General features: G+C 39.2%; 2 protein-coding genes across 5 annotated transcripts; one reads left to right on the top strand and one right to left on the bottom strand.

The window, feature by feature from the left end:
- Positions 1-291: 291 nt before the first annotated feature.
- On the bottom strand, positions 292-24,027 carry LOC119739614 (histone-lysine N-methyltransferase NSD2-like). Of its 2 annotated transcripts, none has more exons than XM_038214593.1 (17): positions 23,905-24,027; positions 20,817-22,146; positions 19,368-20,186; positions 18,888-19,033; positions 18,233-18,439; positions 17,746-17,878; positions 10,374-10,613; positions 9,155-9,355; positions 8,851-9,030; positions 8,514-8,673; positions 6,139-6,347; positions 5,732-5,844; positions 4,895-5,164; positions 4,411-4,669; positions 4,041-4,147; positions 3,482-3,698; positions 292-2,700 (listed from the first exon to the last, which is right to left on the bottom strand). In XM_038214593.1, exons 2-17 carry the CDS (start codon positions 22,108-22,110, stop codon positions 1,961-1,963), a joined length of 5,295 nt encoding a protein of 1,764 aa, XP_038070521.1. In that variant the 5' UTR covers positions 22,111-22,146; positions 23,905-24,027; the 3' UTR covers positions 292-1,960. The 2 variants fall into 2 exon arrangements, with proteins under 2 accessions (XP_038070521.1, XP_038070520.1); XM_038214592.1 differs by lacking the exon at positions 23,905-24,027 and adding an exon at positions 23,619-23,689 and having other exon boundaries at positions 20,817-22,148.
- On the top strand, positions 23,740-26,922 carry LOC119739616 (28S ribosomal protein S26, mitochondrial-like). 3 transcript variants are annotated; one of them, XM_038214600.1, is made up of 5 exons: positions 23,740-23,827; positions 24,168-24,408; positions 25,125-25,271; positions 25,488-25,611; positions 26,097-26,598. In XM_038214600.1, the coding sequence occupies exons 2-5, from the start codon at positions 24,176-24,178 to the stop codon at positions 26,304-26,306; spliced, it is 714 nt and encodes a 237-aa protein (XP_038070528.1). In that variant the 5' UTR covers positions 23,740-23,827; positions 24,168-24,175; the 3' UTR covers positions 26,307-26,598. The 3 variants fall into 3 exon arrangements, with proteins under 3 accessions (XP_038070528.1, XP_038070527.1, XP_038070526.1); XM_038214599.1 differs by lacking the exon at positions 23,740-23,827 and adding an exon at positions 23,896-24,027; XM_038214598.1 differs by lacking the exon at positions 23,740-23,827 and having other exon boundaries at positions 24,083-24,408; positions 26,097-26,922.
- Positions 26,923-26,942: the final 20 nt, after the last annotated feature.

Genomic DNA, 26,942 nt, shown 5'->3' with positions numbered 1-26,942 from the left:
GAATACGAGTAAAAAAAATCAAAGTACATGTATGCTAAAAATTTGACTTGCCAATCAGTTTGTTGTAAGAAATGGACATGCTATATTAAATAAATTGCTGTTCATTCTAGAAATGTGTCATTGTGTGAAATCATTGTGCAGCCAATATTTTTTTTGTTACCTAGTACATGTACCAGAAAATGCATCAAGCTCCATTTTTCTCTTTTTGTGTGTGCAAGAAATCCATCCAGTTTTTCTGATTTCAAAGGGTTGGATCAGGAAAAAAAACAGTTCTCAAAAACGAAATCCATATTATGGTTTAAACAAGTATCAAATTTTATTCATTTACTCTTACATTTACACACCTAACTGCAACTGTCTTGGTTTCTAAACAATCTTCCAAACCCTCAACTTGTACTGATCAGAAGAAAACAAAAATTACTTGCCAACTAAAAGTCTTTAACAGAGCAATCTGATTGTATTCTTTCAAAACCCTTTACATAGTATTACATACAAACAAAAGGAGATCTCTCGATCTGGTATCAATTTTCTATTTGCTTCAAACTATTTACATGTTTTTGTTCCAACTAAATGGAAAATCAGAAACAAAATCCAAAATTAATCAATTACATGTACTTTTTATGGAACCATTATACAAAGGATTGTCAACAACTAATGTGCTGTATTTTTAGTACATTATACTCTCATAGAAACATTTGATTTAATTTGAACAATTACTTGACAACTCTCTTCCAAATCTGTTCAAAAAAAAAAAAAAAACGCACAAAAGAACACAATTTCACTAATAGCATGCAGTATAGAGTACATGTATTAAATGTGATTATGTAATTGTGGAGATTTTCAGGAAGACTGACATTTTTGCTCATGATTCAGCTAAGACCGAGTTGAAAGAAAACACAGGCCTGACAATCGACAAAAAATGATGTTCCCTAAATGCCATTGTGTTGCACAAGAACCAAAACCTAGAACCAAAAAAAAACACAGCAGACCAAGACTTCATTTCAAAGGAACTTCAGTTGTTGATTAACAGTACATTCAGCAAATTTTTCCTTTAAGTTAAACTTCAGCAGAAAATGTGAGAATTAATTTTGCCATTAAAACAAAAATTAACTTTTCAAAAATAATAGATGCAATTTCATTTACCATGGTCCTATTTCTAAATTCTGTGAACATATTACAAATTAAATTTCAGAACAACCACACTAAATAATAACAAAAACTTAAAAAAGTATTAAAACACTCCCCCCCCCCCCCAAAAAAAACCACCACTATTCTACAAAACCCCTTCATGAAAATTGAAATTTTCTCAGCGACAGCAAATTTTAAGTGCAAGATTGGTTTGGTCTATGTGATAGTGTGGAAACATGCTAAACCTTCCGGGAGCTTGTTCCCCTTAAAAGAAATATCATATGAAACTTTAATTAGGAAAAAATTGAAGAATGTCATGGTTGTGATTGACATATAACAATTTATCTTATTGATTGTCCATGTACAATGTTTAAGGTTGTGGTGACAAGCATAACAAATCCAAAATAAATTGAGAAAACACTACATATACATGTATTGTTGAGGTACTGCTGTTAACATGCAACACTAGGTGGCGACATTTCATTGTTAAATCAAAGAAAATGGATGCTCACACAAAATATAACAAAGGGTACTAAATACTTGGATTTATAACAAAATTATGCTTCCGAAAAGAAGAATATCATAGCTTTAACTGTATAAACTTGACAATAAATCTTAAAATGGAATCTAAGACACATTTAAAGATGCAATTCATATTTCTGTTTTTATCATACTTCTAATCTCATTTATTAAAAAAAATTCATTCCAAGTACCAAAATGTTCACCAACCCACTACTTTGCCCTCAAAGAACGACACATTATTTCGATGAAGTTCCATAAATTTACGATATTATTAAAAAAAATATTTAAAAGAAAATTACCTTTCATGCCGTTACGTGGCTTTCGGAGCCTCCTTAGGTTTTCCGTTTTTGCTCTTGCCACTTAGAGGGCCAGATTTCATCGCGGTGCCTTCTTTGGCGACATTCTCCTGTCCTTTCTTGGTGCGTTTGGACTTCTTCTCTTCTTGAAAATCCTCATCAATCACAAGTTCCCCCTCGCTGTCGTCTAAGAGGAAACCTACATCTCCAGGCGTCTCTGGCTCCTTTGGAGGTAAGCTGTTGGTCATTTTTGCATCTGACGGGGTCTTGGATTTCTTCAAGTTCTTAGATTTTCTCTTGACAACTTCCTTCTTGGTGCCTTTCTTGATTCTGTTCCGTGTTTTCTTGACTCTAGCTTTGTCAGCATCTCCAGCCTCCGTTTCCACAGTGGCTTCAGCCTTCTCTCGTCTTTTTTCTTTCTTGCGCTCTTTCCGTCTCTCCTTCAATTTCTCCTTCTCTTTCTTCAGCATCTTCTTCTCTTTCTTTGCTAGGTTCTCGTCTCGTTTCTTCCTCCGTTCTACATCCTCCTGGTCTTTCTGCATCTTCGCTACCGTTGCCAACTCCGCCTTCAGACGTCGCTGCGTCGCCAATTGCTCTCGTTCCTCCTCGTGATCTCGGCACAGTTTCATCTCCATGACGACGGTGATGTTGCCCACTGCATGGCTGTTGCAGTAGGAGTTTGGACACTCTTCGCACAGCTGAGTGGCTAACTTGCCGCATTCGTCACAATGATGCCAAGGACAAATCCATTTTCCTGTGAGGGTAAACAAAAAAAACCCACATTTACATCTATTTCAAGTTCTTTGTTATTATGCAACATAGACGTGGGAAAACAATATTTCGTGACACTTAATTTCATGAGCTTCTAAAAAGAAAAGATTGCTTAGCACATTAATATGTTCTGTGTTCCATGCCCTCTTTTTCCCAGCCGCTTTTTGCATTTGCAATATATTTGTCTTTTTTATGTGTTTCCAGCAAAAATTTAGCTTTGAATGCAAGCTCAAAATCTGTTGGAAAGAGGAACAGCTCCTTTTGGCACAAAAATATTAACCAAAAGAGTTGAGAAAAATGGGAGAATCCATGTTGAAAAATCTACAATCTGGAAAGAAGAAAGAGAAGGGATGCTTCCAAATTCCTCCCATTTTTTCAAAAAGCCCAGACCAGAAACAGGTTTTTTTTATATTTGGCCTAATGTCCAAACCAAACAGTGATACCCCTGGCCTCTCATTATAAGATATGATATTCCTGAAGCAGAACGTTGACCCAGTATTGAGCCCGAATACCCCTCATCAGGGGCGCGACTTCCCCCAAGCACCCCCCCCCATTAGGAGCGTGACTCTCCGGAAACTACCCCACCTCCAAAATAAGGGGCTTGAATCTTCTGAAACCAACACCCTCCCCCCATCAGGGGCGTGACTCTCCTCAAGCCAAAGCCCAGATTTCACAGTCCCTATGCTTTTGTTTGCAATCCCCAAACACACCATTACACAAGCTGAAACAATATGGAAATGCCATCAGTGATCTTTAGGTCTTACCGTGCGGTGGCTTGGCAATTTTCAGGCATCCCAGACAGTAAGCCTTGGGGCAGTTCTTATGATCACACATGACAAGTTCTCCTCCCTCGCCGCAACGGAAGCACACGTCGTCGTGGTTGACTTTGGCAACAATCTTCATCTTGCGCTTCCGGCGTTTCAGTTTCTTTCTGTCAGCTGCCTTCTTGAATTTCTCGGCCACGGCTTCAGCTGAAGCAGTCTGCTTGAGAAGAGACAAACAATTGGCTTAATTCTCACTTTCTTTCAAACCCTCCTTTATCCTCTAAAATCCTCACGGCTGTTTTTGGAGAAATCTTAACAAGGAATTCCATGACTTTTCAGTTTAAAATTAGGGCTTTCCATGACATATTTCTGCACTGTGCTTGGAATTCCTGTGCTTGGAATATCAACTTTACGTGACCCCTTGTCAAATAATAATATTCCATGACTTTCCATAAGTAGTACTTCATAGTATTTCATTGCAGATTTTCCAGGATTTATCTACAACTGGGGGAACGCTGACCTACATGTAGTAACTGGTAATGTCAAAAAGTGCACTGACCTTTGGCCTGACCCCAATGAAGCCACTGCAGTTGGGGGCGCCACACTCGCAGCGTTTCTTCTCATTTCCCAGACAGTCCAGGTTGTAATTGAACGTAAGTTCCGTTTCTGTCGGGATTAAAAAAGTGTGGAGACGAACATGTTACTAACTGATGTTACTTACGGTGAAAATTATGTCAGAAACATCAAGTTGAAGTTGGTTCCATCTAGTCCATGATGGAAGTTTTAGATACAATGAGGAAATACTGATATTTAAAAAATTTATACAATGGAACCTTAAAAACATGATCTTTCAAATAAAAAATAAAAAAATCCCATGACCAAGTCTCATAACTTAAACTGTTGTGTAATAAATAATGTTCGTAACTTACTGCTTGGAATATCACAGATGGCAAACAGTCCAACTCGTGTGTCGCCATTCACGGTCCATTTCTGGGTCTCACAGTTGGGCTGACAGCAATGGTTCATAAACCGAGACAAGTTGCCCTTTGGCCCGGCATCGATGATGCGATCTTTGTCCAGCGTCAAGAAGTAGAAGTCGCAGATGTTGTTGTCGTGAGCTTGGCGGATCCTCTCACGACATTCTTCTTCGTCAACCAGTTCTCCGACGTACTCATTAACGAAATCACCCTTGAACAGAACAGAATAGAAGAATAGAATAATCTATTCATCCTACATTGTTTGAAAGAAAAAAATGACAATACGCCAGTTCGATATCTAGATGAAATAGTCCAAGTCAAAGGTCATTCAGGATAAAATCGCTGACACAATGGTACGTGAAGTTATGATCACAGCCCTATCTGCTGTTCTTTACAAGTTTGTGTCTTTGTTCTGAGAAGACAAACCATTCCTTACCTTCTTAATATCAACATGCGACATCAACCCCCAGCCTCGTTTGCCCATCTTCTCTGGCCTAGACTCGGGATACTCTCGTTTCTGGAATCGTTGGTTCTGACACTTCTCCCCCGCTGGACACACGAGGGGGTGACACTCAATCAGTAGGATCCGATTCAGGCAATCGCTGTCCTTGCCGCAGGGGTTTTCGCTTGTTGGCTTGCAGTCACAGGGCTGGCACTGGCTGATATCGAAGGCTGGCATCTGGACGCGTCCTACCGGCCTGTTGATCTAGAGAGATGGGATTGACAAAACAATGATAACAGGACGACAAAAACACTTGGGACTATTTATTCAGAAAATCTGGAAAAAATGGTGCAAAATCTGGAAAACTATGTGCCACACTGAAATTGGGCAGTGCCGTGTCAAAACACGAACAACACTGCATGCTTCACACACTACGGTACTTCCCTCGCCTTCCACCGCTGTGACTCGGGTTCGAATCCCGCCTGGGCCAATATGTGGATTGGGTTTTCTGTCCCTACCTGATTCCGTGGGTTTTCCTCAGAATATTCCTCTGGGCTTTTCCTCCCACCTCTAAAACTGTAAATTCTTCTCATTGTCTTCTCTCTGCAGGTTTCTTCAGGCTTTCCAGCTACAGTGCCTGGGGCACCTTTGAGGAATCCTTGGTTTTATTACCAGAAAGAAATAAAATAAATCAATAAATACTTCCCCTATCCTTATAGACAAGTTGTACTTGTCTAAGACGCCATTTGGTATTTCCCCCACCTGAATCCTGGCAAGACACCTGTCAGTAATGTGGTTTGATATGTTATGGAATAATCCCGACAGACTTACCTTGATGTACTTGAATGGTCTAGGCTTCTTGCTACTGTTCTCAAGTTCTCGTGCTTCCTTCAGCTCACGATGGCCCTTCCATTGTTTGTATTTCTCTGCTGCTTCAAGGAGAGCTAATCAACCACATAACAGAAGGGAATAAAATATTGGCATATTCGAGCATCAACCAAATAACTGAAAAGCATTTTTTCAATTTAAATTTAAGAATAAAATCAGCGAGTCTGTAGGAGATGATGCACAACGTATAAGTTGTCTGCTTTTGTAGTTTGACTTAAGTTGACTAGACAAAGTGCTTGCTTGAGTGAGTTGCGTTCTGCTTATTTTAGCTCATCACATAAATTTGTTAAGCCATATTTGTATGCTTAGCGCCTCATATAAAAGGGCTCTCATTCAGTCTTTTTTCTCACCTGCTTTGAAGACTGCCGCCAATCCCTTAGAAGCAGCGTTTTCTCTGCTCCCTTTATCCCCCTCGTAGTAAGCAAAGACACGCCCGTGGTGAGTCCAGAAGTAGTCGTGAGACCCGAAGAACTGGACAGGGAATTCCCCGACCTGGTGGTTCATTTCTTGGATGTTGGTGGGGACGTTGCGTGGATTGCAGACCTGGGCTGGCCACCATCTAGAAAAGGACAACGACAGGTAGGCTTAAACTCAGTGCTGCAGGTGCATCTATCACAAGTCTATTACATGTGCATCACAGGTGCATCACAAGGCCATCGCAAGTCCATCACAAACCCATCACAAGTCATACAGTCCCAAGTCAAGTCACAAGGTATTTCAATAAACTGTGACGAAGACATTCCTTCGTTATTGTTCATCCTCTGTTACATGTGATCGGACTTCTGGAATGACTTGTGATGGATTACAACACCGCTACAAATTGCGGACTTTTCTTTCTTGGAATTTGACATTTAAACAACTTTTAAAATTCTAAGGAAAGTTTGACAAGATAAGAAAACTTCAATTTTCATATCACAAGTTTTTTTCTTCACAAATTAAACATTATAGGACAAAGTTTTGACAGTTGGAGGATATTTTCACCTTTGATAAAACTCACTGTCATATCACATAAAAGTCAGCTTTTCCTTGCATCCAATAGCAACAACAGCTGTTTTGTACTTCATATCAGAAATGAACTGTTACTTATTATTAATATTAATTATTATATATTCGTCAAAAAAAGAAAAAGAAAATTTGATTATAACAATCACAACAAACAAATAATAAATTTAAAACAAGTCAGGTGTGTTTACAAACACAAATGCCCCGCAACGGTGACAGTTCCCATGACATAACATCACTCTTTTAACATCAACTTACATGTACCTTGGTCACATGGAAAATTCATTGACAGCATTAGTGTCTTCTGTAGGTTTTATATGAATTAATCCCTAATACCTATAATCTCAGAATAAATACATGATTTCTATTGTTTTAGCCACTGTGAACTTGACCCTCGACCTTTTGGCCCCAAATTCAAAAGGCTTCTTAGGATTACCAAGAACAATCCACAAACCAAATTTGAAGTTCATATGTTAAGTATTTCTCAAGTTATCGCGCTGACAAGATTTCTATTGTTTTAGCCACTGTGAACTTGACCCTCAACCTTTTGGCCCCAAATGCAAAAGGCTTCTTAGGATTGCCAAGAACAATCCACAAACCAAATTTGAAGTTCACATGTAAAGTATTTCTCAAGTTATCGCGCTGACAAGATTTCTATTGTTTTAGCCACTGTGAACTTGACCTTAGGCCTTTTGGCCCCAAATGCAAAAGGCTTCTTAGGATTACCAAGAACAATCCACAAACCAAATTTGAAGTTCATATGTTAAGTATTTCTCAAGTTATCGCGCTGACAAGATTTCTATTGTTTTAGCCACTGTGAACTTGACCCTCGACCTTTTGGCCCCAAATTCAAAAGGCTTCTTAGGATTACCAAGAACAATCCACAAACCAAATTTGAAGTTCATATGTTAAGTATTTCTCAAGTTATCGCGCTGACAAGATTTCTATTGTTTTAGCCACTGTGAACTTGACCCTCGACCTTTTGGCCCCAAATGCAAAAGGCTTCTTAGGATTACCAAGAACAATCCACAAACCAAATTTGAAGTTCATATGTTAGGTATTTCTCAAGTTATCGCGCTGACAAGATTTTTATTGTTTTAGCCACTGTGAACTTGACCTTTGGCCTTTTGGCCCCAAATGCAAAAGGCTTCTTAGGATTACCAAGAACAATCCACAAACCAAATTTGAAGTTCATATGTTAAGTATTTCTCAAGTTATCGCGCTGACAAGATTTGTCCGGACACACACACACACCCACCCACACTTGTTTCACATGACTAGTGTGGACTTTCCATTGCTTTCGTGTAGTTAAGAAAAACCAGTGAAAAAACTCATTTTTCTCAAACTGTGAAAACTCTTTCAACCCAATTTTTTTTCTATGATTCCCTTTAGTGTTTCTCTTCATTCTGCTACAGATAAACCTAACCCAAAAATGCCTCTAAACCTGTTTTCCAGAAATGGGGAAACACTGTGTGGACGTGGGCAAGTCCACACAACGTCGGTGCTACCTACATTATGTGGACGTCTTTTGTTCGGAAGTCCACACTGCGTATGTAAGACAAGCTCACCCACCCACACACCCACCCACGGAAGGACAAGGCGGAAACAGTATGCCCCTTCGGCTTCGCCGCGGGGCATAAAAAAGCATGACCTCATATAATAATAAAAATGGGGAATATTTACTGTCATTGTGGTACTGAATTCTAGAATCAATGTGACTGACCTGTAGTTTCCTAGCTTGACCCATATGATGTCATTATATCGAGGACGTTTACCGATACTGCAATCGCGGCAGTACCAGTTACCCTCCGGTATTGATGTGAAACCAATGCATGATGCATGGAATGCTGCAGGGCAGCTGTCGCAACATATCAGATCACCGCCTAAAAACAACAAAAAGAGAATATTTTAAAAAACTTAACATTTTTCTTCTGTCTGACACTGCGAATTAATTAGTACATTCCAAACAGAATTTATGTCATTTCTGGTCTGCAAAAAAATGGTGATAATTTAAAAAAAACAGAGTTTGCAAATTAAGAGTTTGCCAAAATGATGCTTACCTATAGAGCACATGAAACACCAACTGACGCTGACCCTGGCGTGATGCTTCTGAGTTTTGATTGGTTTAAAGTGTCGACTACACACAATAGCGTTGGATGCGAGGGTGATGCTACCGGCCGCTATACAGCTATCACCGGCATGGAAGGATGTCGGGCAGCGAACGCAACGCACCAAACGACCTGGAAATAATATCATGATAAATGGTGTAATGGGGTACAGATCCATTTAGTTACAACATCTGCGCTGATGCCGTGCTTGACCAAATAGGTTCTCCACTAATCATGATCTGGTACGAGTCCCTACCTTTGCCGGCTTTGAGGTTCTTGGGGTTGTCAGCGAAGCAGGTGGTGCAGGTATGTAGCGGACAGGTGAATCCCCGGCTGTCGATGCGCGTCTGTGAGGACTTCTTCACGCAGTCCTCATGATAGTACTTGCCACAGACTCCGACATGACAACGCTTGACGGTTTTATCTCCGGCCTTGCAAACGAAGCAAGAATGAACCCCTAGAAGAAAAAGATAAAATAACTGGTAAGGATCAGGACACTAATGAATAATAATACAGCTTGCATGTCTTGCTGAGCGTAGTCGTTCATGTGTTTAAAAAAGTGCAGAAATGTTTGTGTGTGTGATGAATGCAATCCAGCATGGAGCGAATCCAATTCCTCAAGGGGTCAAAAGCTCATTCCTGGGCCATTTGATATTCCATTATATTATTCTCTTATTCTCTTAACAATAATTTGGCATATATTTTCTACTTTATTATAATTATACCACTGACTTTAATATTGTAATGAAAATCCTGCGAAAAAAACAAACACTGATCATACACTGAAACATACACTGATCAAGAGAAAGATATCCCTACTCTAATAATTGGGCATGCAATTGGGAATTCAGATAAAACCAGGAAATTATTAACCACACAAGACTTTGTACGGTGTGTTTTAATTTGTAATTGCATTCATGAGAAGTCAAAAGTGAAGAAATCAGCGGATCCGAGGAAAATTTCCATGCCTGAATAATGAATGCGTCCACAGCGGTACAGGTAAGCTATCATTGGTCCTCTCTATGGAAACATAATGCACATGCAAATTCACTAGGCTCATAAATAAATATCCATCCGAAATCATATTAGTCTAAGTTGTTATATATATATGTTGAGGCCAGCAAATGCTGAACACGATACACAGCACCCTGCTTGTAAATATTGGGGCGCCGGCAGACAAAACAGGACTGTCTAGCGACTTGTCCTCGCGCCTAGCTCAGCAAATATTTTTTGCGCTAAGCGAATGTCTGTTCGGAAAATGTTGCAACCTGACGCCACTTCAGCGGTTGTGTACAAAGTCTATGGAGAGTCAAGAAAATTTTGTAAGTATTTCCTAACAAATTTGGAAATGTTTCTCAGCCCCAGATTCATGTCTTATCATCATTTTTGCAATGATTGACCTTCATTGAGATGATACATGAAGAAAAAAGTGGCGTCAGGTTGCAACATTTTTTCCGTCTATTCTCTGTACATACCCGATATACACTCGTCGCATTTGAATGTTCCAGTCGGTGTGCTTTGCAGTCCGATGCAGTCCAAGTGAAACGCTCCGCAGCAACCCCCTTCACACAACAGTAACTCCCCAGGCCCCTCGCACACCTGACACACGTTCTCCTTCTTGGCTGCACCTCCGCCTTTCTCTCTGGGTGCCCCGTTGGTGCTGCTGGCCTGCGATGCGTTGCTGGTGCTGGCCTGTTCGTCACCTGAACTGTGGCCTTGATTTGGGAAGGAATGGGTGTAGGGGTGGGTTAGCATGCAGGGAGGGGTGTGCGGGAAAGTTAACCCAGAGAATGGTTGGAGTATAAGGCCACTGGATTTCTGTTTTAAAAATGTCCCTTTTTCCCATTTCAGAAAAATATAGCTTCCATTTCAACTGTACAATTGTTCAAGAAAATCCATTTCCCACTTCGTGTGTGTATGATCATTCTTTGCTATTTCCTGTGTAGTTTTATTGAACTTGTTATAATGTAGTTGTATTTTGTGTGTGTGTGTTTTTAAGGACCCCGATAGAAATAAGCCGTCTTATAAACAGCTTTTTGGGCTATCCTTGGCTTTGTTTTTAAATGTAATACGTGCATTTTTGATGTACCACTGTATGTTTGTTTGTATTTGCCAAAATAAATAAATAAAATAAATAAATAAGTGTTGTGTAGTGGTTGTCCACCGAAATGACAGAAGAAAGTTTTCCATTAAAAAAAATTGCTGCAGAATTTGAATGAAAACACTGCCCAAAGTTGTCATCTTTTGCTTGAAATCCAAAAGGTTTACAGAAATTATTCAAATTATTTTACTGTTTGTATCTTGTTTTGCAAACACTAATGAGGTTTTCAAAAAGTTGAAATCCATTTTAAAAGATGAATTCTATTAATTATTCTTTTAGCGATAGATGCGGAGTATCAGCAGCCCTTGATGTGAACGAAAAACCTTTTTCTGAGTGTTTTGTTTTTGGCAGAACTAACTGAAAGCAAACTTGATTCAGCAAAAAGTTTGTACCAAATGACTGCCACCTGATTGTGATTAATTAGTAGCAAAAAGGGGTTTGAAAAATAATTGACTGAAAAGACTTCAATATGCAAACAAGCAAGCAAGGTACATGTAAGAGATGTAGAAGGGTTCCTGTTCTGAAATGAAAATCTCAACATTGCAGCAACTAGAAATGGAGAACAGTTGGTAAACTGCCCACTGACAGTTAAGAGCCGTTAAAATTTTTAAAAGATTTTTTTAAAGATGGTTCGTAAGTTTCAGTTTCTTGATGAGGGTATGTTCCGACAAAGTGAAAGTTCATGCTAGATTAGTGAGGGTTTCCAAACTTCGACTTTGTGTCTGGCTTTGGCTTTATCTCTGGAGCCAAAGCTGGAGATGAGGCCAAAATTTCATGAAATCACTCTACTTTTCTAATTCTGGGACCTTCAACTTAAAATAAGACAATTTCGCTCACGATCATAGAGGCTAACTTAGCTGTAAACTCAGCAGCTAAATATGTATGAGGTATAGTAAAACAAATGTAACATGGTTTATTTTGGGTGGACAGTTGTTATTAGCTCCCCTCGGTATTAAAATTAGTCAACTTCCAATACCTTGGGAGCGAATATCACCTGTCCACCCTCAAACCTTGTTATATTTGTATAATGTTGACTGAAGATGAGACTTTCTGTAATATGAAGCAAGTTTGAATAACAGACCACTCCATTAAGCAACGCCATATAATGATTTGACCAATCACAGCCGCGATTGCCTGACATGCGCACACTTATGTACGATGCACATGACTGGAACATGCACTTTAGCATTTTGGAGACGCATGTGCTGCTGCTTCATGGGCAGCGCTTGAAGCCAAAATAATTTGTATTGGTTCGTTCTTTCTAATACAACATACTTACAGACAACTCTGGGCACGTTACCAATTCTATCACGGAGGCCCCCTTCAATGGCGAAAGCATTGTGCTAGCTATTGTCCAGATAATCCATCCCAGGGCAGTTGCTTTGTACAATAGCATGCGCAATGGTTTCTCCATTGAAGGGGGCCCCGTGAGTGTACCGCGATCACGTGCCCAGATTCGTCTAGACTTCCGAAGAGAAAAAGCCAATTTTGTTTTCAAATGCCACAACTTTAACCATTAAGTCAATTTCGTTACAACTCTGTCTGAACATACATGTACCCACAGAAATTCATTACTATTTTTGAATTTCCATGGCAACTGGAACCCTGTATTTGGGAAATTGGGGAAAACATGTCAGATTACTGATTATTTGAAAAAAATGTTTCCATGCAATTGACAGTTTTAGCACAACACCCATGCCCATGCAAAATAAGAATTTTAAACAAAAACTTTTAGGTTTTTACAACAAAGATTGTCTGTTTTACAAGCTGGTCGAGAGAGACGAAAGAACATGAAACCGTTGTATTCACGAAACAAAGAGTTTGTTTTTCTTCTATATTTTTACAATCCTTTAATCAGAATTCACCGCTGCTTACGAGATACTTATTTACAATGTAAAAATGGCACTACATCCTAGACTGGATATCACGTTCAAGTTCAATGTATAATATAAAACTAAAAGAAATCCCTTAAGATGTTATACTTTGCTTGTATTACAGTGACTTCCAATTCATTTTTATCACCCCCAAAGTCATTCCACTTGACCCAAACTGTGTTAATATCTACATTTATGCATAAACATACAATAAATCTCTTCCCCACAACCTGTTTCAATAAATTTGTAAAGCAATCGTTCTGAAAGATAATGTGCAATTCTTTTAAAAAAATTATTACGGAGCAACATTCAGTAAATTAATTTTAAAATATATGCAGACTGTGTTAAAAAGAAAGTTAAAAATATGATTCTCTTCATTTTTATCTCATGAACACTGAATGCGCAATTTGTTAATTAGGAAGCACATCAACTTTTCTTTCTTTGAACCCTAACCTTACCAACTCCATCAAAATCCATCCCCCATTTGGGGGAATTTTGGTAGATGAGCCGTTTGTACCAAGTCCATCAAAATCCACCAGCACCAGTGGTTGATTTCAATGGATTTGGTCTCTACTTAGTCAAACTTAAGTTGGGAGTTATGGTTAATGTCATCAATTAAAATAAAACAAAAACAGAGACTCTTGTGAAGTTACCCTCCACTTCGGCATCTTAATTTCAAAATTCTTTTTCTGAAATTAAAATTGACAATTTGCAAAAATAAACAGTTTTTAAGATATATAATTTTTTTATGTAGAAGGGTAAAACTGAGAATTACATAATTGTTTGGTAAGTTTAAATGTGTCTTTCCAACTGATTTCAAATTCTATTTTAGTTTTAAAATTCAGTCAACTTATTTGTGCCAAAATTTTGATATTTTTTTTTCAATACTCTAAAAAACTAAACAAAAAAGTTACAACTTATCCTGATTCAACAGAACTCAGCTACACACTTTATATTGAATGCACACAAGTAAATTACCCACACGAAAAACTATTACAATGCGACAAAAGCATTTAATTAAATCAAATTATTGAATAAATGCTGTAAACATACATTTATTTATATTCAATTATGTTAATTCAATGCCATTTCAATTCTTGTTTAAGCTTCGGCTGAAACGAAACCACACTGTAACCGTTTGACCATTGTAACAATTCTTGCTTTGTCATGAATTGAAGACAATGTTTCGCTGGCCATTTCAATTCTTTTAACCACGCGACCTGATTACAAAGCAAAGAATCACAACATGTCTCTCGCAGAAGCGCACTTCTTAATAACATCCAAGCTTTGCACGGGAACAAAACATTTCCTTAATTTCATGAGAAAAAAAAAAATCAAATTTATTGAGTAAGACAAGGAAATTCTTTTATGGACAACTCTGGCTTTGATAATGGCATTAAAGAATTGTCTTTTTGTGGTCAATTTGTTGTCCCATTGTGGGATTATTTAATGGATCCTCTGGTCAGGGCAGGTAAATGTGTGGTTTCCTTCTTTGTTTTGTTGTAAGGTCGTAATTTTAGTCGGCAAGATATCTTACAATGAACGCAATATTGTTAAGGTGGAGTGGAAAGCCACATCTGAATTATACGGCTATGTCTTGAAATTACACGTTTGTAATATTATACACTAGTCTTTGGAAGCAGTTGAAGCCGCTACCCAAACACACATAGCAATTCAGACGCGGCTTCAAGAAAGCGAAAACTTCCAAGGTCACAACATTGACGACCTAAGAAAGTTACAATATTTCATCTTCACGGCAAATTGTACATCATACTTCAACCTTGGTGGTCCATGTCCATCTCAACCACAATGGGTGGTCCGTGAACATTTTGTACCCATTCTTGATAAGCATTGCTAATGATAATGTCTGCTGCATGCAGTCTGCAGGATGGGGGATATACCCATCACACAGTGATATGCACAGCACCCAATACTGTCTTGTACTAACAGATCCTGCTTGTCAATTTAGCAAAAGTCGGGAAAACACATTTTCCTTCCGTGCGTACACATGGTAACACACAAATCATGAAGAGAAAATGTGTTCATAAACAAAACGTTGATAAAAACTTGTTTCCAACTAGAGGAAAACAGGAATGCATGTTCCTATCTAACTCTTTCTTCCCCTTGTAAATCTACACGATCTTATTTGAACTACTTCACAAAGGCAAGGTAAAAAGTTTATGTGAATGGTCAAGGAGTTGTCCTAAAATAATCTCAACACTTGTTTCAAATGAAAACATGATAGCAAAAATAACATGTTTTTCCTCATTTATTAAACATTACAAACTACTTTGAAATGTAAACGGTTTTCATCCGCAGGAAGACAGAACTGCATGTATTTTTCCATGATATCCAAGCCAGCTGATAAAATCACTTCTCTGCACTGTTGATTCCGTAGGCGCCAATAAGTGATTCTGTAGGTGCCAATAAGTGATTCTGTAGGTGCCAATAACTGATTCTGTAGGTGCCAATAACTGATTCTGTAGGTGCCAATAACTGATTCTGTAGGTGCCAAATCTGATTCCGTAGTTGGTAATAACTGATTTTCTAGGTGCCACTGTTTCTGTAGGTGCCAATACCTGATTCTGTAGGTACCAATAAATGATTCTGTAGGTGCCAATAACTGATCCTGTACATATAGGTGCCAATAACTGTTTATGTAGATGCCAAAACTTGATTCTGTAGGTGCCAATAATGATGTTGTAGGTGTCAATCATGATTCTGTAGGCATCAATAACTGATCCTGAAGGTGCAAATGGGATCCTCGACAATCCTCCATTGGGCAGTAATCCTATGGCACAGCCTTCATACTTAACAACTATCCAACAACTTAACAAGCATGAAGCCCAGTGTGAAGTCAAAGTGGCTTTGCTGCCTGGCTGTCCATGTACCTCCTCAATCCTGCAAAATCCTCCTATCATCTCCTGTCAAATTCTCAGTGATCTTGATTGGAAAGGGTTCATCGACTGAGAGTTGATGACATCCAAATATTTGTCGACAGTCGATTCATGGAAAAGTCTGGTCTTCCTTCTGCCAAACACCAACCAACAATACTTTGATACACTGTACACTGTCTTTTCCTCTATGCTAGAATTTTGGATGAACGATTTTCAAATCGTTCAAAAACTTTTTAAATCGTTCCAAACCCTTCCAAGGTGAAAGCAAAGTAACTATCATTTTCTTAGCTTGTGATACAACTGAATAATGCATCTAAAAGTAAATATTGTAGGACATAAAGAAAGCGAAAAGACCTCTAATTAGAAATACAATTTTATGTTTTCATGGTTCTGTTACTCTCGTCCAGCTTATAAATATTGGAAATGTCAGTCTTACAAGCATGGGTGTTGTGCATACCAGATTCATGGAACAGACACTAACATTTGTCTTTTACTCTAACAAAATACACAAAATAGGTAAAAAATAAAATACAAATAAAATAAATTCAAGTAATAGTTTAAAATTAAATTGACAGAAAAACCAAGACCATTTTTGTGCAAAAAATGTCTACAAAAGCAGTGATATGTCCTCAAGCATTCCGAACTATTCCCCAAGTCATAGGGATAAACCTATGAGTTATTTGGCGGAATTGATCACAAAAGTTGTGATACCAAACATTAAAAAAAAAAAAGAAGCAAACGCAAAGCAACTTTGAACATAACGATAAAACTGAAAAAAAGGATTTTCTTAAAAAAATATCTTCTTCCATTATTCTTAAATTCATGACCATTTTAGCCATTGGGAAGTGTGCTTTTGAAGTTTTGTGATTGGTTTTTGGGTTAAAATTATTAGTAGCCATATGAACAAAGCACTTTGGAAAATTTGGAAGCTTTTTAAAACAAAGAAAGGTAGTGAATGTTTCCATCTAGAGTTATTAATTAAAGGCAAGCATGAATTGTCAAACTTATTTCGAAGAAAATATTTAATGACGAACAATAATTTGCATATTGTATGCAAGTTGACTACATTACAAAAGCAAAAAAACCTGCATACCTTCAATGGAATTTTGCTTCCCAAACCATTTTTTTAAAAAATAAATCTCTCTCCTGTGATCTACATAAGACTTTCTTTATGGCAACCCAACTCCAACCCAAATATTAACATATTGTGTGTATACATGAGGGTACTGTACAGAAGGTTTTACAATTTCTAAAAAAATCTCTCAACCAATCATTTCATTATTTATAAATTTGCCAACAACTTTTTCCCTTTGCAAGTACCACGAATATATTAAATGAATATCACAACTTATCAAATGCTTCTAATAAAGTAACTGATCCCAATTAAGTACCTGAGGTTTGACAAGAAAAAAAAAATCATCCCGCTAAATTTCAATACCCCAGAATTTTGTGGTGAGAAGCAAAAAAAAAAAGCAGATTTTAAAGTTATTTTCCAACTTTCCAACAGCCCAAATGTATTAAATAGCACTGAAAAACGGAGAACTGACAGCACAAGAGCTCTAACTGCATCGTCTTGATGTATTGTAAGCGTGCCGGTTTGCGTGATGAACATTTGTATCATAAACAGCGTCCGCTACTGCTATGTGGTGCCACTCCTCCTCCCCCCCCCCCCATCTCTCGCATTTCAAATTTCCAGAACCGGCCAATTTTAGGATTTTGGTCATCCCTTCCCCCTTTCCATGGCACGGATTTACGTTATGTGGGAGTTGACTTGTGATTTACTTACTATAGGCATGTAATGGACTCAGCTTGTGCTCAGCTTGTGCTCAGCTTGTGATTCGACTTGTAACTGACTTATATAATTTGACTGGTAATGGACTTGACAACTGCTCATTGTTTGGTACAAAAAAGGCCTTTGGCATCTAGTTAACAATAGCCTAACTGGGGAAGTTACGAAAAGTTAAAGAGTCATTACCACTGACGCTGAACGGAACTCCGTTGGCGTTCTCGGGACCGTCGACAGCCGACTCGATGGCTCCGGTAATCAGCTCCGTATCAATGATCAACCCTGGCTCATCCTCCTGCATCTCGGCAAAGTCTTTAGACATCTGGATGGGATTCGAACCAAGGACAAGCTTATGATTGGTCAGAAGGGAGATTGAAGTACTGCTGTGGAAGCTCTAGGAAGTGTTGTGAGTCCTTACTAATATTATCGCAAAGCATGTGTTAAACCGTTACTCCTAATATAAGATTAGAAAAATCACTTTTTTTATTGGAGTCTCTCATCACAAGACCCTAATTAAGGGCCACTCAAGGTGAGGGCTACATAAAGATAAGACAGAACAGGAAATCTAAGAAAAACAAACATAACTTTAAGTAGAAAGTTAAGCTTTGATGAAACGCTTGATCTGGGACAGATACTTTCAAGTTATATCACGTTTGTCTCGTTTTAGAGTTCCTACCTCGGTTGCAATTGTCTCTCCGCCTGTCTTGTCTGGTTTCACCGGTACCCTGTTCAGGACCGAGTCGCCATTGGTCAGATGCTTGGCTTTGCGTCCTCGTCTCTTCTTCTTTAGTACGGGATCAGCGGCACCACCATCAGGGGTAGCAGTGGGGGCAAGCCTGTCTGCCGGTCCACTGCGTTTCTTCTCGGGTTCTTCATCCTTCAACTGCCAAGAAATGGAGCAAAAATATAAAAGTCCTTAAATCAGGACTTTTCGAACATTCCTGAATGCTCGTTTCCTTCTAAAAGCCTCCACTGACACATTCCAAACCAATGTGTCACTTTTTCTAAAATGGGCTGTCCCAAACATACCGAAAATCTGAATATTTTATCAACAACTGAATATTTTATATTTGCTATGACACGGAGTGTTCAGCGGCCAAGTTCAACACACAGCGTGTACAAAACCAATGGGAACCATTGACGTGTATGCATGTCCACTACCGGAGACTAGAGGCAAGCTTGACGAATGAACACTTCACCCGCCCCTGTGAATATACATTGCCAGATTGTGTTTAAACATCCTCCAGCGTTAACTGGTTAGGAACTTGCCTACACAGTAGGTGTTGGCCATCCTTTTTTTTTTCAAAGCTGACAGAACACATTATGCTTACTTTGAGTGACTTGGTCATTTTAGGAGAGAAGCCCAGATTGTCCAAGTCAGCTTCCTGGAGTTTCTTGGATGGTTTGGTCTCGCGACGAGATCGCTTCACCACCACATCTGAATCAAGACTGGCTTCTTGTACTTGACGCTTCCTTGCTGCAAAGCCAAAAAAAATCATCAGTATGTTATTTTTTTTTTTACAAACAAGCACATCATTATGTCTGTGTGGAGCAATATATTAATTCTGTCAAAAACCAAGGCATTAAAATCTTCAACATTTTTGAAAATACTGCAATTTGACAACCATAATATACAAATGCTGACTTCAACTTTTGACTTAGTCAAACGATCATGTACATTACACTCAGGTCAAGACAAGCACTAGACGGTTTGTGATACCAATAATGTTTATGTTTACACGAATCTGATGGGACTTGCACACTCTATTGGATTTTGTTTTGATTAGGATTGAAAATAATTGTCATTTCACCTCGTCTTGGAGTAGTGGCAGCTGACCGTGCTGGGCTGCTGCCATATTTAGCTTTCTCTTCTTCCGTTGCATCTTCCCATTTCTCTTCAAGTAAAGCATTCAACTCTGCTTTACTCATCTTGGGATGTTGTAACGTCAACTCCTCCAGGTGCTTGCTACAGAACGCTAGGAACTGTAACGACTTCCGACCGCGTTTCCGCTTTGTTCTTGGCGATTCCTGAGCAGGAGGTGGCTTGGCCTCTTCCACGGATTTCCTCTTGCGGTATTTTCTTTTAGTCCGAGGCACTGGGAGGGCGGTATTGTTGTCTTCAGATGCCATGCTACCCGCGGGATGTCTGTCTGGAGTGGATATGGAAGCAGAGTGGGTTTGGGTCGGGTCTTGGCTTGCCTCTTTAGTCGTAGCTGCCGCTGCCTCGCTGTCTTGCTGTTTCTTGTAAGCTCGCTTGGCCTTCATCTTTGGAGAATCGCCCAGCGACACCACGTCAATCTGTTCTGCCGACAGGCTCCCGGTGGCGGACTTTGGAATCTCGTACTTGAAGGTGAACTTGAGTTTGCGTTCATGTCTGCTCATTGGCAACGCTTTCTCGCACTCCACAACTGATGTTTCCCAAGCAGACTTTCGGCTTGGCTTCAAGGCAAGTTTGGCCATCATTTTGGCGCGTTCCTTTCGTTTAACTTTAGCGACTAGTTCTTGGACTAACTGATCGTACTGACTACGGCCGGTGAATTTGCGCATACTGCAGCCACTCACCCAACCCCTCTCTGGGACTTCGCCAAAGAACTGAACGTGATACATGCGATAACTCTTCCCATAGGCTCCTGTCAATAGTAACATCAATGAAAAGAAATCACTGTGAATCAATCGTTTTCTACTATTATCAAATCTGTGATGAAGCAGTTGTGTCACTTTTGTACATTTTTGAAATTTATGAATTTGTTTACAATTGTATGAATGCTTTTGAATACAGCACTAGTTTACATGTATCTATCATCACTTTTTCACCATGTGTTTCCAAGCAAACAGATATGGTATATTTCCATACATATATTTCCAAGTTCTTACAAAGTGTGGGATGACCGACAAGGCACAAATCTTCAAACCTCAAAAACTGATACGTATTTCAAAAAAAGGTAATGTAGATGGTTACAGCTCCTTTGGACACTATTTTGTTTCAGCAAGTCGGCAAAATGGAAGAATCACTCGGCCATCTTGGGGAAAAAAGAAAGAAAAAAAGCGCCTGCCTCCTTCATTTTTCAAATAGCCGAGACGAGACACACTTGTTTTCTTACTCAGCCTCAAAGACTTGCCACTCAAGAATATTTGAATACATTCACACTTGTTTACATGTAATTTACTCTCACTGTCTCAGATTGTTTTCATTATTTGTGACTGCCTGAATCTGTAAAGATAAACAGACTTGTATTTTTGGCTAAAAATTGTGAACTAACCTTTCATTCTTGTGTAGATACCCAAGTTAGGATCATACGCCACCATGCAGGGCCACCATGGATGACCTGTGACCTTTGACCAGACAAGGTCACCCACAAGCCACTCACATGGCTTCTCATCAAAGGAAGTTGAAGGCGGGTTGGCTTGGAGCGTTGGTTTGGGCAAAGCAGCGGCCTTTCCAACTTTGAAGTTCTCCCTCTTCTGAGCGACTGTCTTTGGTTTTGGTGGAGTAGGGCTGGGTTGATCTCTAGAAGCGATGTCAGCTCCAGAGTCAGACTGAGTCACGTCTTCTTCCTTTGACATTTCACTGCCACTTCCAACTGCATCTGTCTTGTCGCTTGCTTCCTTCCCAGCGAGAGTTGATGTTAACCGTGGCCGTCCCTTATCAAATGTCTTCTTGATTGTTATTTTGATTTCGGGGGAGCCTGGTGGTACGTCAGAGGTTTCTGAAGGTGCCGAGTCTGATGGTGGGGTGGGCATGACAGAAGATGGGTCCTTGTTTGATTGGACTTGGCTGGGCGGCGTACTCGGTTTCTGAGGCGGGTTCATTTGAGGGTTCGGAGGTTGTAATCGGGTGTTATCGATGACTGGAGGTTGGTAGATTGAGGTTGGTGGTTGAGTCTGTGGCATGGGTTGTGCTTGGTAAGAATGAGGTTGGCTTGGGGGTTGAAGCACCTGTGGTTGTGGTTGTATGGGCATCTGACTCTGTGGCTTGGCTATTGGTATCTGAGGTTGTTGTAGTGCTACAGTTTGGTCCTGCTGGTAGGATTGTTGGTACATGTCGTACTTCTGTGGAGAAGAATGAGGCTGTGCTTGCTGGTACGGCATGTGTGGCTGCAAGTACGACTGCTGCATGCTGTGCATTGGGGCATTAAACGTCGACTGGTACGACGACTGTGGATAGAACTGCTGAGAGTACGACTGCGAGTATGTCGGCTGTCCAAAACTCTGCTGGGGGTACTGCTGGTACATTGACTGCTGGGATACGATGGGTTCCTGCGACCTCATAGGTTGTGCTATCTTGTGGTACGGTGGCCCGGGAACTGGGTTGATTGGAATATGGGAGTAGGGTTGCGAACTAGTGGAGTAACTTCCCATTGGGGCAATCCCCTGCATGCTAGGTGAACCATATGACCCCTGTGGAACTGAGGCATCATTGTTAGAGGGGTACAGGGGTGGGGGTTGAGGGAGAATGTTCCTCTGATCGCTTGGATTCATGGTGTCTGCGTGGTCCTGATGGAGATCATTGAGTGATCTATGTGCAGTGGAATCCTTGGATTGTGTTGTGCCCATACGAAGGGCTCCGACCTCTTCGTGTGAACAGATTTACTGAAAAGGAAAATTTGGAGAAAAGAAAAGACAGGGAAAAAAAATATGATTTTGAATTGTAACTTTGTTTCATATTTTTAAATTTGCACAGCTGAAGCTGGTGAAATGCTGAACTAGTACAAGGCCAAGTAAAACAATAAACCAGTTTCTTGTCCCCGCCCACTTCCTTGTTCACGCCCGCCTCTTTTTTTAAAAATTCATACATTTGCAATATATATTTGCAAATATATTGTCAATAAGAGCAAAAGTGTTGCTATGTACAAAGGGTTTCCTGAGGACACAGTTTTGTTCAGCAAGAGTCGAGAAGATGGAAGAATCAATTCGCCGTCTTGGGAGAAAAAAACACCAGTCTCCTTCATTTCTCAAAAAGCCCGGACAACAAACTTATTTTCTTTCTCGGCCTAAAACGCTTGCTACTCAAGTATACATTCAACTTGTTTACATGTAATTTTTGTTAAGGTTTTACCATTCACAATTTATTACAGGGCAATAAATGTGTTATGAAATCAAATGGTTTTGCAAATGAAAAATTAAAAAATCTGTCACAGTTTTTGACACAATTACGAAACTTGTTGGTGAATGGCAGTGCAGATAATCAGATAAAGATTTACACGCATCGGGATTAGGACTTCACTTGACGCATTCACTTGACCAAGTAAAACCGTAACACATATTAACTTATGTTCCTATTTTGTCACTTCTTACCTCCTAGTGGAAGACGGTAAGCTTAAATGACCAAAAACAAAAATTTCATTCATAAAAACGCAAAAATTGTACAGAAAGGAGATCATCCATTGAGTATTGATAGTGTTACAATGTGAATTTCTGATGAGCTTGTTAAGCCAGAGTATTGACATGATTGAAAACAATATGAATGTAATTTGTAAACGCACATAGGCCTAGGCCTATGCAAGGAAACATAAAATATTGATTTTATTTATCTAAATCTAGTTATTTGGATTGATTACCACATTGTGGTTGCCAATTAATTATTCGAAGAAAACTTGTCTATTTTTAAACTTGTTTATTTTTACGATAGGGCCTACAGAAAATCTTCTTTTTTTTAATCATGGTCATGTTAATCCAAACCAAAACCATCGCAAATCATCATAAAACTTAAGTGTACGATTGCTAAATGAAGATAACCCCTTTGTTCAACTAACCAAGAACAACTTTGGAAAGCAATTTTCTTTAAACAAAAAAAATCAATCAGATTTTGAATATCCCATTCCATCACTTCAGCCATGCTTCAGCCCACTGGCCCACCCACGTTATATTTTTTGCACGCCTCCGAATTCGAGTAAAATGGGAAGCCATTTTTGGAATCGTGAACGAGTAAAAAGTTATCTAAAAACACCTTAAAATTCAAGCAATCGCTTCAAAATTACGAAAAATAAATTCTATGATTTTTGGTAATCATTAAACGCATTTGGTAAATCAAATGGGTGGCACAAGACAAGTAATATCGAACCTTTTTTGAGACTTTTTTTTCGCGGCTCCACTCGTCGTATAGTGAACTTACGGTGAAATCAATCAACTGAGACCCGACTAATGCCGATTTGTTACGGCGCCAAAAATACTTTGTTCTCATTGGTGGACGGAAGTGGCCGGAGATAAACGATCGCTGACGGAAACTACCGATTGTTTCATGCATCGAGAAGCACAGTTTCCACGCTTCTTTGTTCGTTTTTCAACGCATTTTACATGCCACTGTTACCCCTCTGTTTTTGTATCAATTAACCGAGTGTTGATAACTACCTCTTCTTGTCTCCAACACACTTCTTTTTCGCAGAAACCTCGAGGAATTTCACAAAAAAAGCAAATAAAATCGAGCGACTGTGAACTCAGCGTGTGACCGAAGAGTACACTGTTGGGTCAAAGGTTACCAATCAATCAATCCCATCATGCAGTAGTACTTGCACATGTGTATGCATGCATTTGCAGTATACAATTTAATTACAGTAAACTTGTGTACTATTACTTAACAACTTTATTTTGATTTGCTTTTTTGGATTGCAAAGTTATCAGAATGTTTCCAAGATGCAGTTTGCTTTTAAATCGCATGGGTGGTCTATCTACGGTGTGGGATCCGACCATTAATGTTGTGTCATTTCAATGTGTTCGGTGGCGTAAAAAAAGAACAGACCCTAAAGCTAAATCGAAACTTGACTACAAGCGAATTCCAACACCAATTGATCCATGGGAGTATGAATTCCTGACAACGAAGACACCGCACTACAGGACCATTTTAAGGGCCATGAGGTGAGTAAATATTGCGAATATTCATGCAGATTTTTTTTATTTATCATGTTTATAAACATTGATCATGTTGATATAAATAATGAACAAGTAAAACAAAAACATCAGTTTGTGTACCTGCCCGCTTCCTCTTTTCCCGGCCGCCTCTTTTTTTTCCTTTTCTTTTTTAAATTCATACATTTGCAATATATTTTTTGCACATTATTGTCAATGTTTGTCTTTTTATTTGTTTTCAACGAAAGTGTACATAAATACATGTATGTTGAAAGGGTTTACTTGTGGCTCCTTATTTTTGTATTGTATTAGCAAAATTGTCCAGAAAATCGAAGAATCCATCCGTCATCTTGAAAAATCTGCCATCTTAGGAAAAAAGGGGCAAAAAGCGCACACCTTCATTTAAAAAAAAAAAGCCAGACTAGAATTTACTAATTTTTTTTAACTGGACATTAGGCAGTTTAGGTACTAAAATATGTTGTGTTGCATTGTGGGACAGTTTCCACTACGAAAGGAGATTTTAAAAACTGCCTTTCAATGCAATGTATAATGTAGAACAGCTTCACTGCGCATAAATGTGGGAAGTGTTTATGAATATTTCAATATGCGAAGGATGGTCTATCAGAAAGTTTATATCTTAATATGTCATTGTCTGGCTAATATTTGCATCATACATAAATATCTGTATGTTAATAATCCTTTATATATTTTTTTTCTCTTTGCAGGAAGATGTTCAAGGAGGAACAAGCACAGAAGAGCACTGAAACGGCCGAGGGTGGGTCAGCTGAAGAGCGAGCTCAGATGGAGAGACAGGAGCATCTTAGTCTCCTTGAATGGAATGAGCAAGAAAATGCTCGCACAAGGGCAATAAGGTATTAAGCAGAGACAGAAAGGATAGATTGCAAGGAGGGAGGGGCGTGTCAAGAGAAAAATTCAATGGGAGGGGAAGGCTGGTTTGTACATGTATCACTGAAATATAGACAACTGGAGTGGCTTCTTTCGTGACTGATCTTTAAATGTCTTTAAATTTCAACATTGATAACATGATCTACTTGTCCAGCATTGATCTACTTGCTTGATTTCTACAGGGAGGAGAGACTTCATTTGGAGTTGCGTGAGAAAGAGGAGAAGAAATTGGGGAAGATGCTGGAAATGGAGGAAGAGAGAAGACGCACTCTGGAGGAGCTGGCAATCAGAGTCCGGCAAGAGAAGGTAGATTTTGTCCAAGAAAGGGAGGGTAGTTTATGTTAAGACAAGGGTGTCCCAACTCCCAAGAGCTGGGCACAAAATTGATGGTACTCGCACCCATGCATGCAGCAGTCTCATCAGGTCTCATCATGTGATGCTCCTACCAGGATGATTGGAAACTCTGGAAAACTAAGTTCCGTTCTGAAAATGCTTAACTAAAGCTGCCATTTTAAATTACCCCAACCTGGAGATCTGTTGAAACCATTGGATGCATACCTGTGCATTGGGTGTAAAGGAGCCATTTTGTGTCCATCTCCATCTAAAGCTCTGGTTTTGGCACACACACATACATGTAGTTTTGGCATTTCATCATTTAAGACGCAGGAAAGGTCCACAGTCTCTCAAGTTTGCATATATCCCCATCGTTATTGAAAGTCTATTATCTATAAGTTGAAGCAAATAGTTGAGAAAATGTCTCTGTTTTTCTTTCCTATTCTGTGATATTTCAGGAGGCGAGCAAGTCGTACATCACCATGGACAACGTGGAACAAGCAATTGAAAATGCCCTGGCTGATTCCAAGGAGTATAACTTCACCATTGATAAGCGCGGACGAATCCTACTTCCGGAGAACTCGGCATGGCAAGAATTGAAAGCAAGACAAGAACTAACAGTTGATGATGGAGAAGAGAACATTGAGGAACAAAAGCAGCAACAATAGCGGACCTAATCTTAATATCTAGGACGATTAACCCCAACCCTCTATGATCTTTCAAAATCCAGGGGGTTTGAAGGATTTTACAGGATTGAGGGCGGTAGTGCCAACTCTCAGTTACCGTACTTGGTGCCCGAATGTACCATTGGGATCCTACAGTGGAGATTAGAGGATGCTAGAAGGCGGGTTGCAAAGATGCTTAAGCAGTTCGGATCATCAGTGCCATCATATCTCAACCAGTTTGATATTTGCCTACTGTTGACACTTAAATGGGTTTTATTGTATCGAAAGTATTTACGTTGACCAAAAAAAATTGGAGTGTAATGGAAAATATCAAGACCGAAACAGATTGACCAAATTCAGGATTTTGTACTGTTTTTTACATCAGTGTTCATGACTTGCTTTATAAAATGCCCTGCATCCATCAATCCTAAAGATTGTTCAAATTGAATGTAATTCTCAACATCAAAGCATTATCCATAAAACGACCCATATTTGTAATCCTCAAACTTACAACAAGTTTCAGATAAATGAAATAGACAAGACACATGCAATTTGTGGGTATGGCAGTTTAATATTTCAAAAGTCATTACTTATATCATTTTGATGGTTTCCTTTTCAATTTGTAAAAAAACTGTTACC

Source organism: Patiria miniata, unplaced genomic scaffold (genome assembly GCF_015706575.1).
Source record: "Patiria miniata isolate m_02_andy unplaced genomic scaffold, ASM1570657v1 HiC_scaffold_4, whole genome shotgun sequence".
NCBI classification, from domain to species: Eukaryota; Metazoa; Echinodermata; class Asteroidea; order Valvatida; family Asterinidae; genus Patiria; species Patiria miniata.
This window is presented reverse-complemented; position numbering and strand designations above follow the sequence as displayed.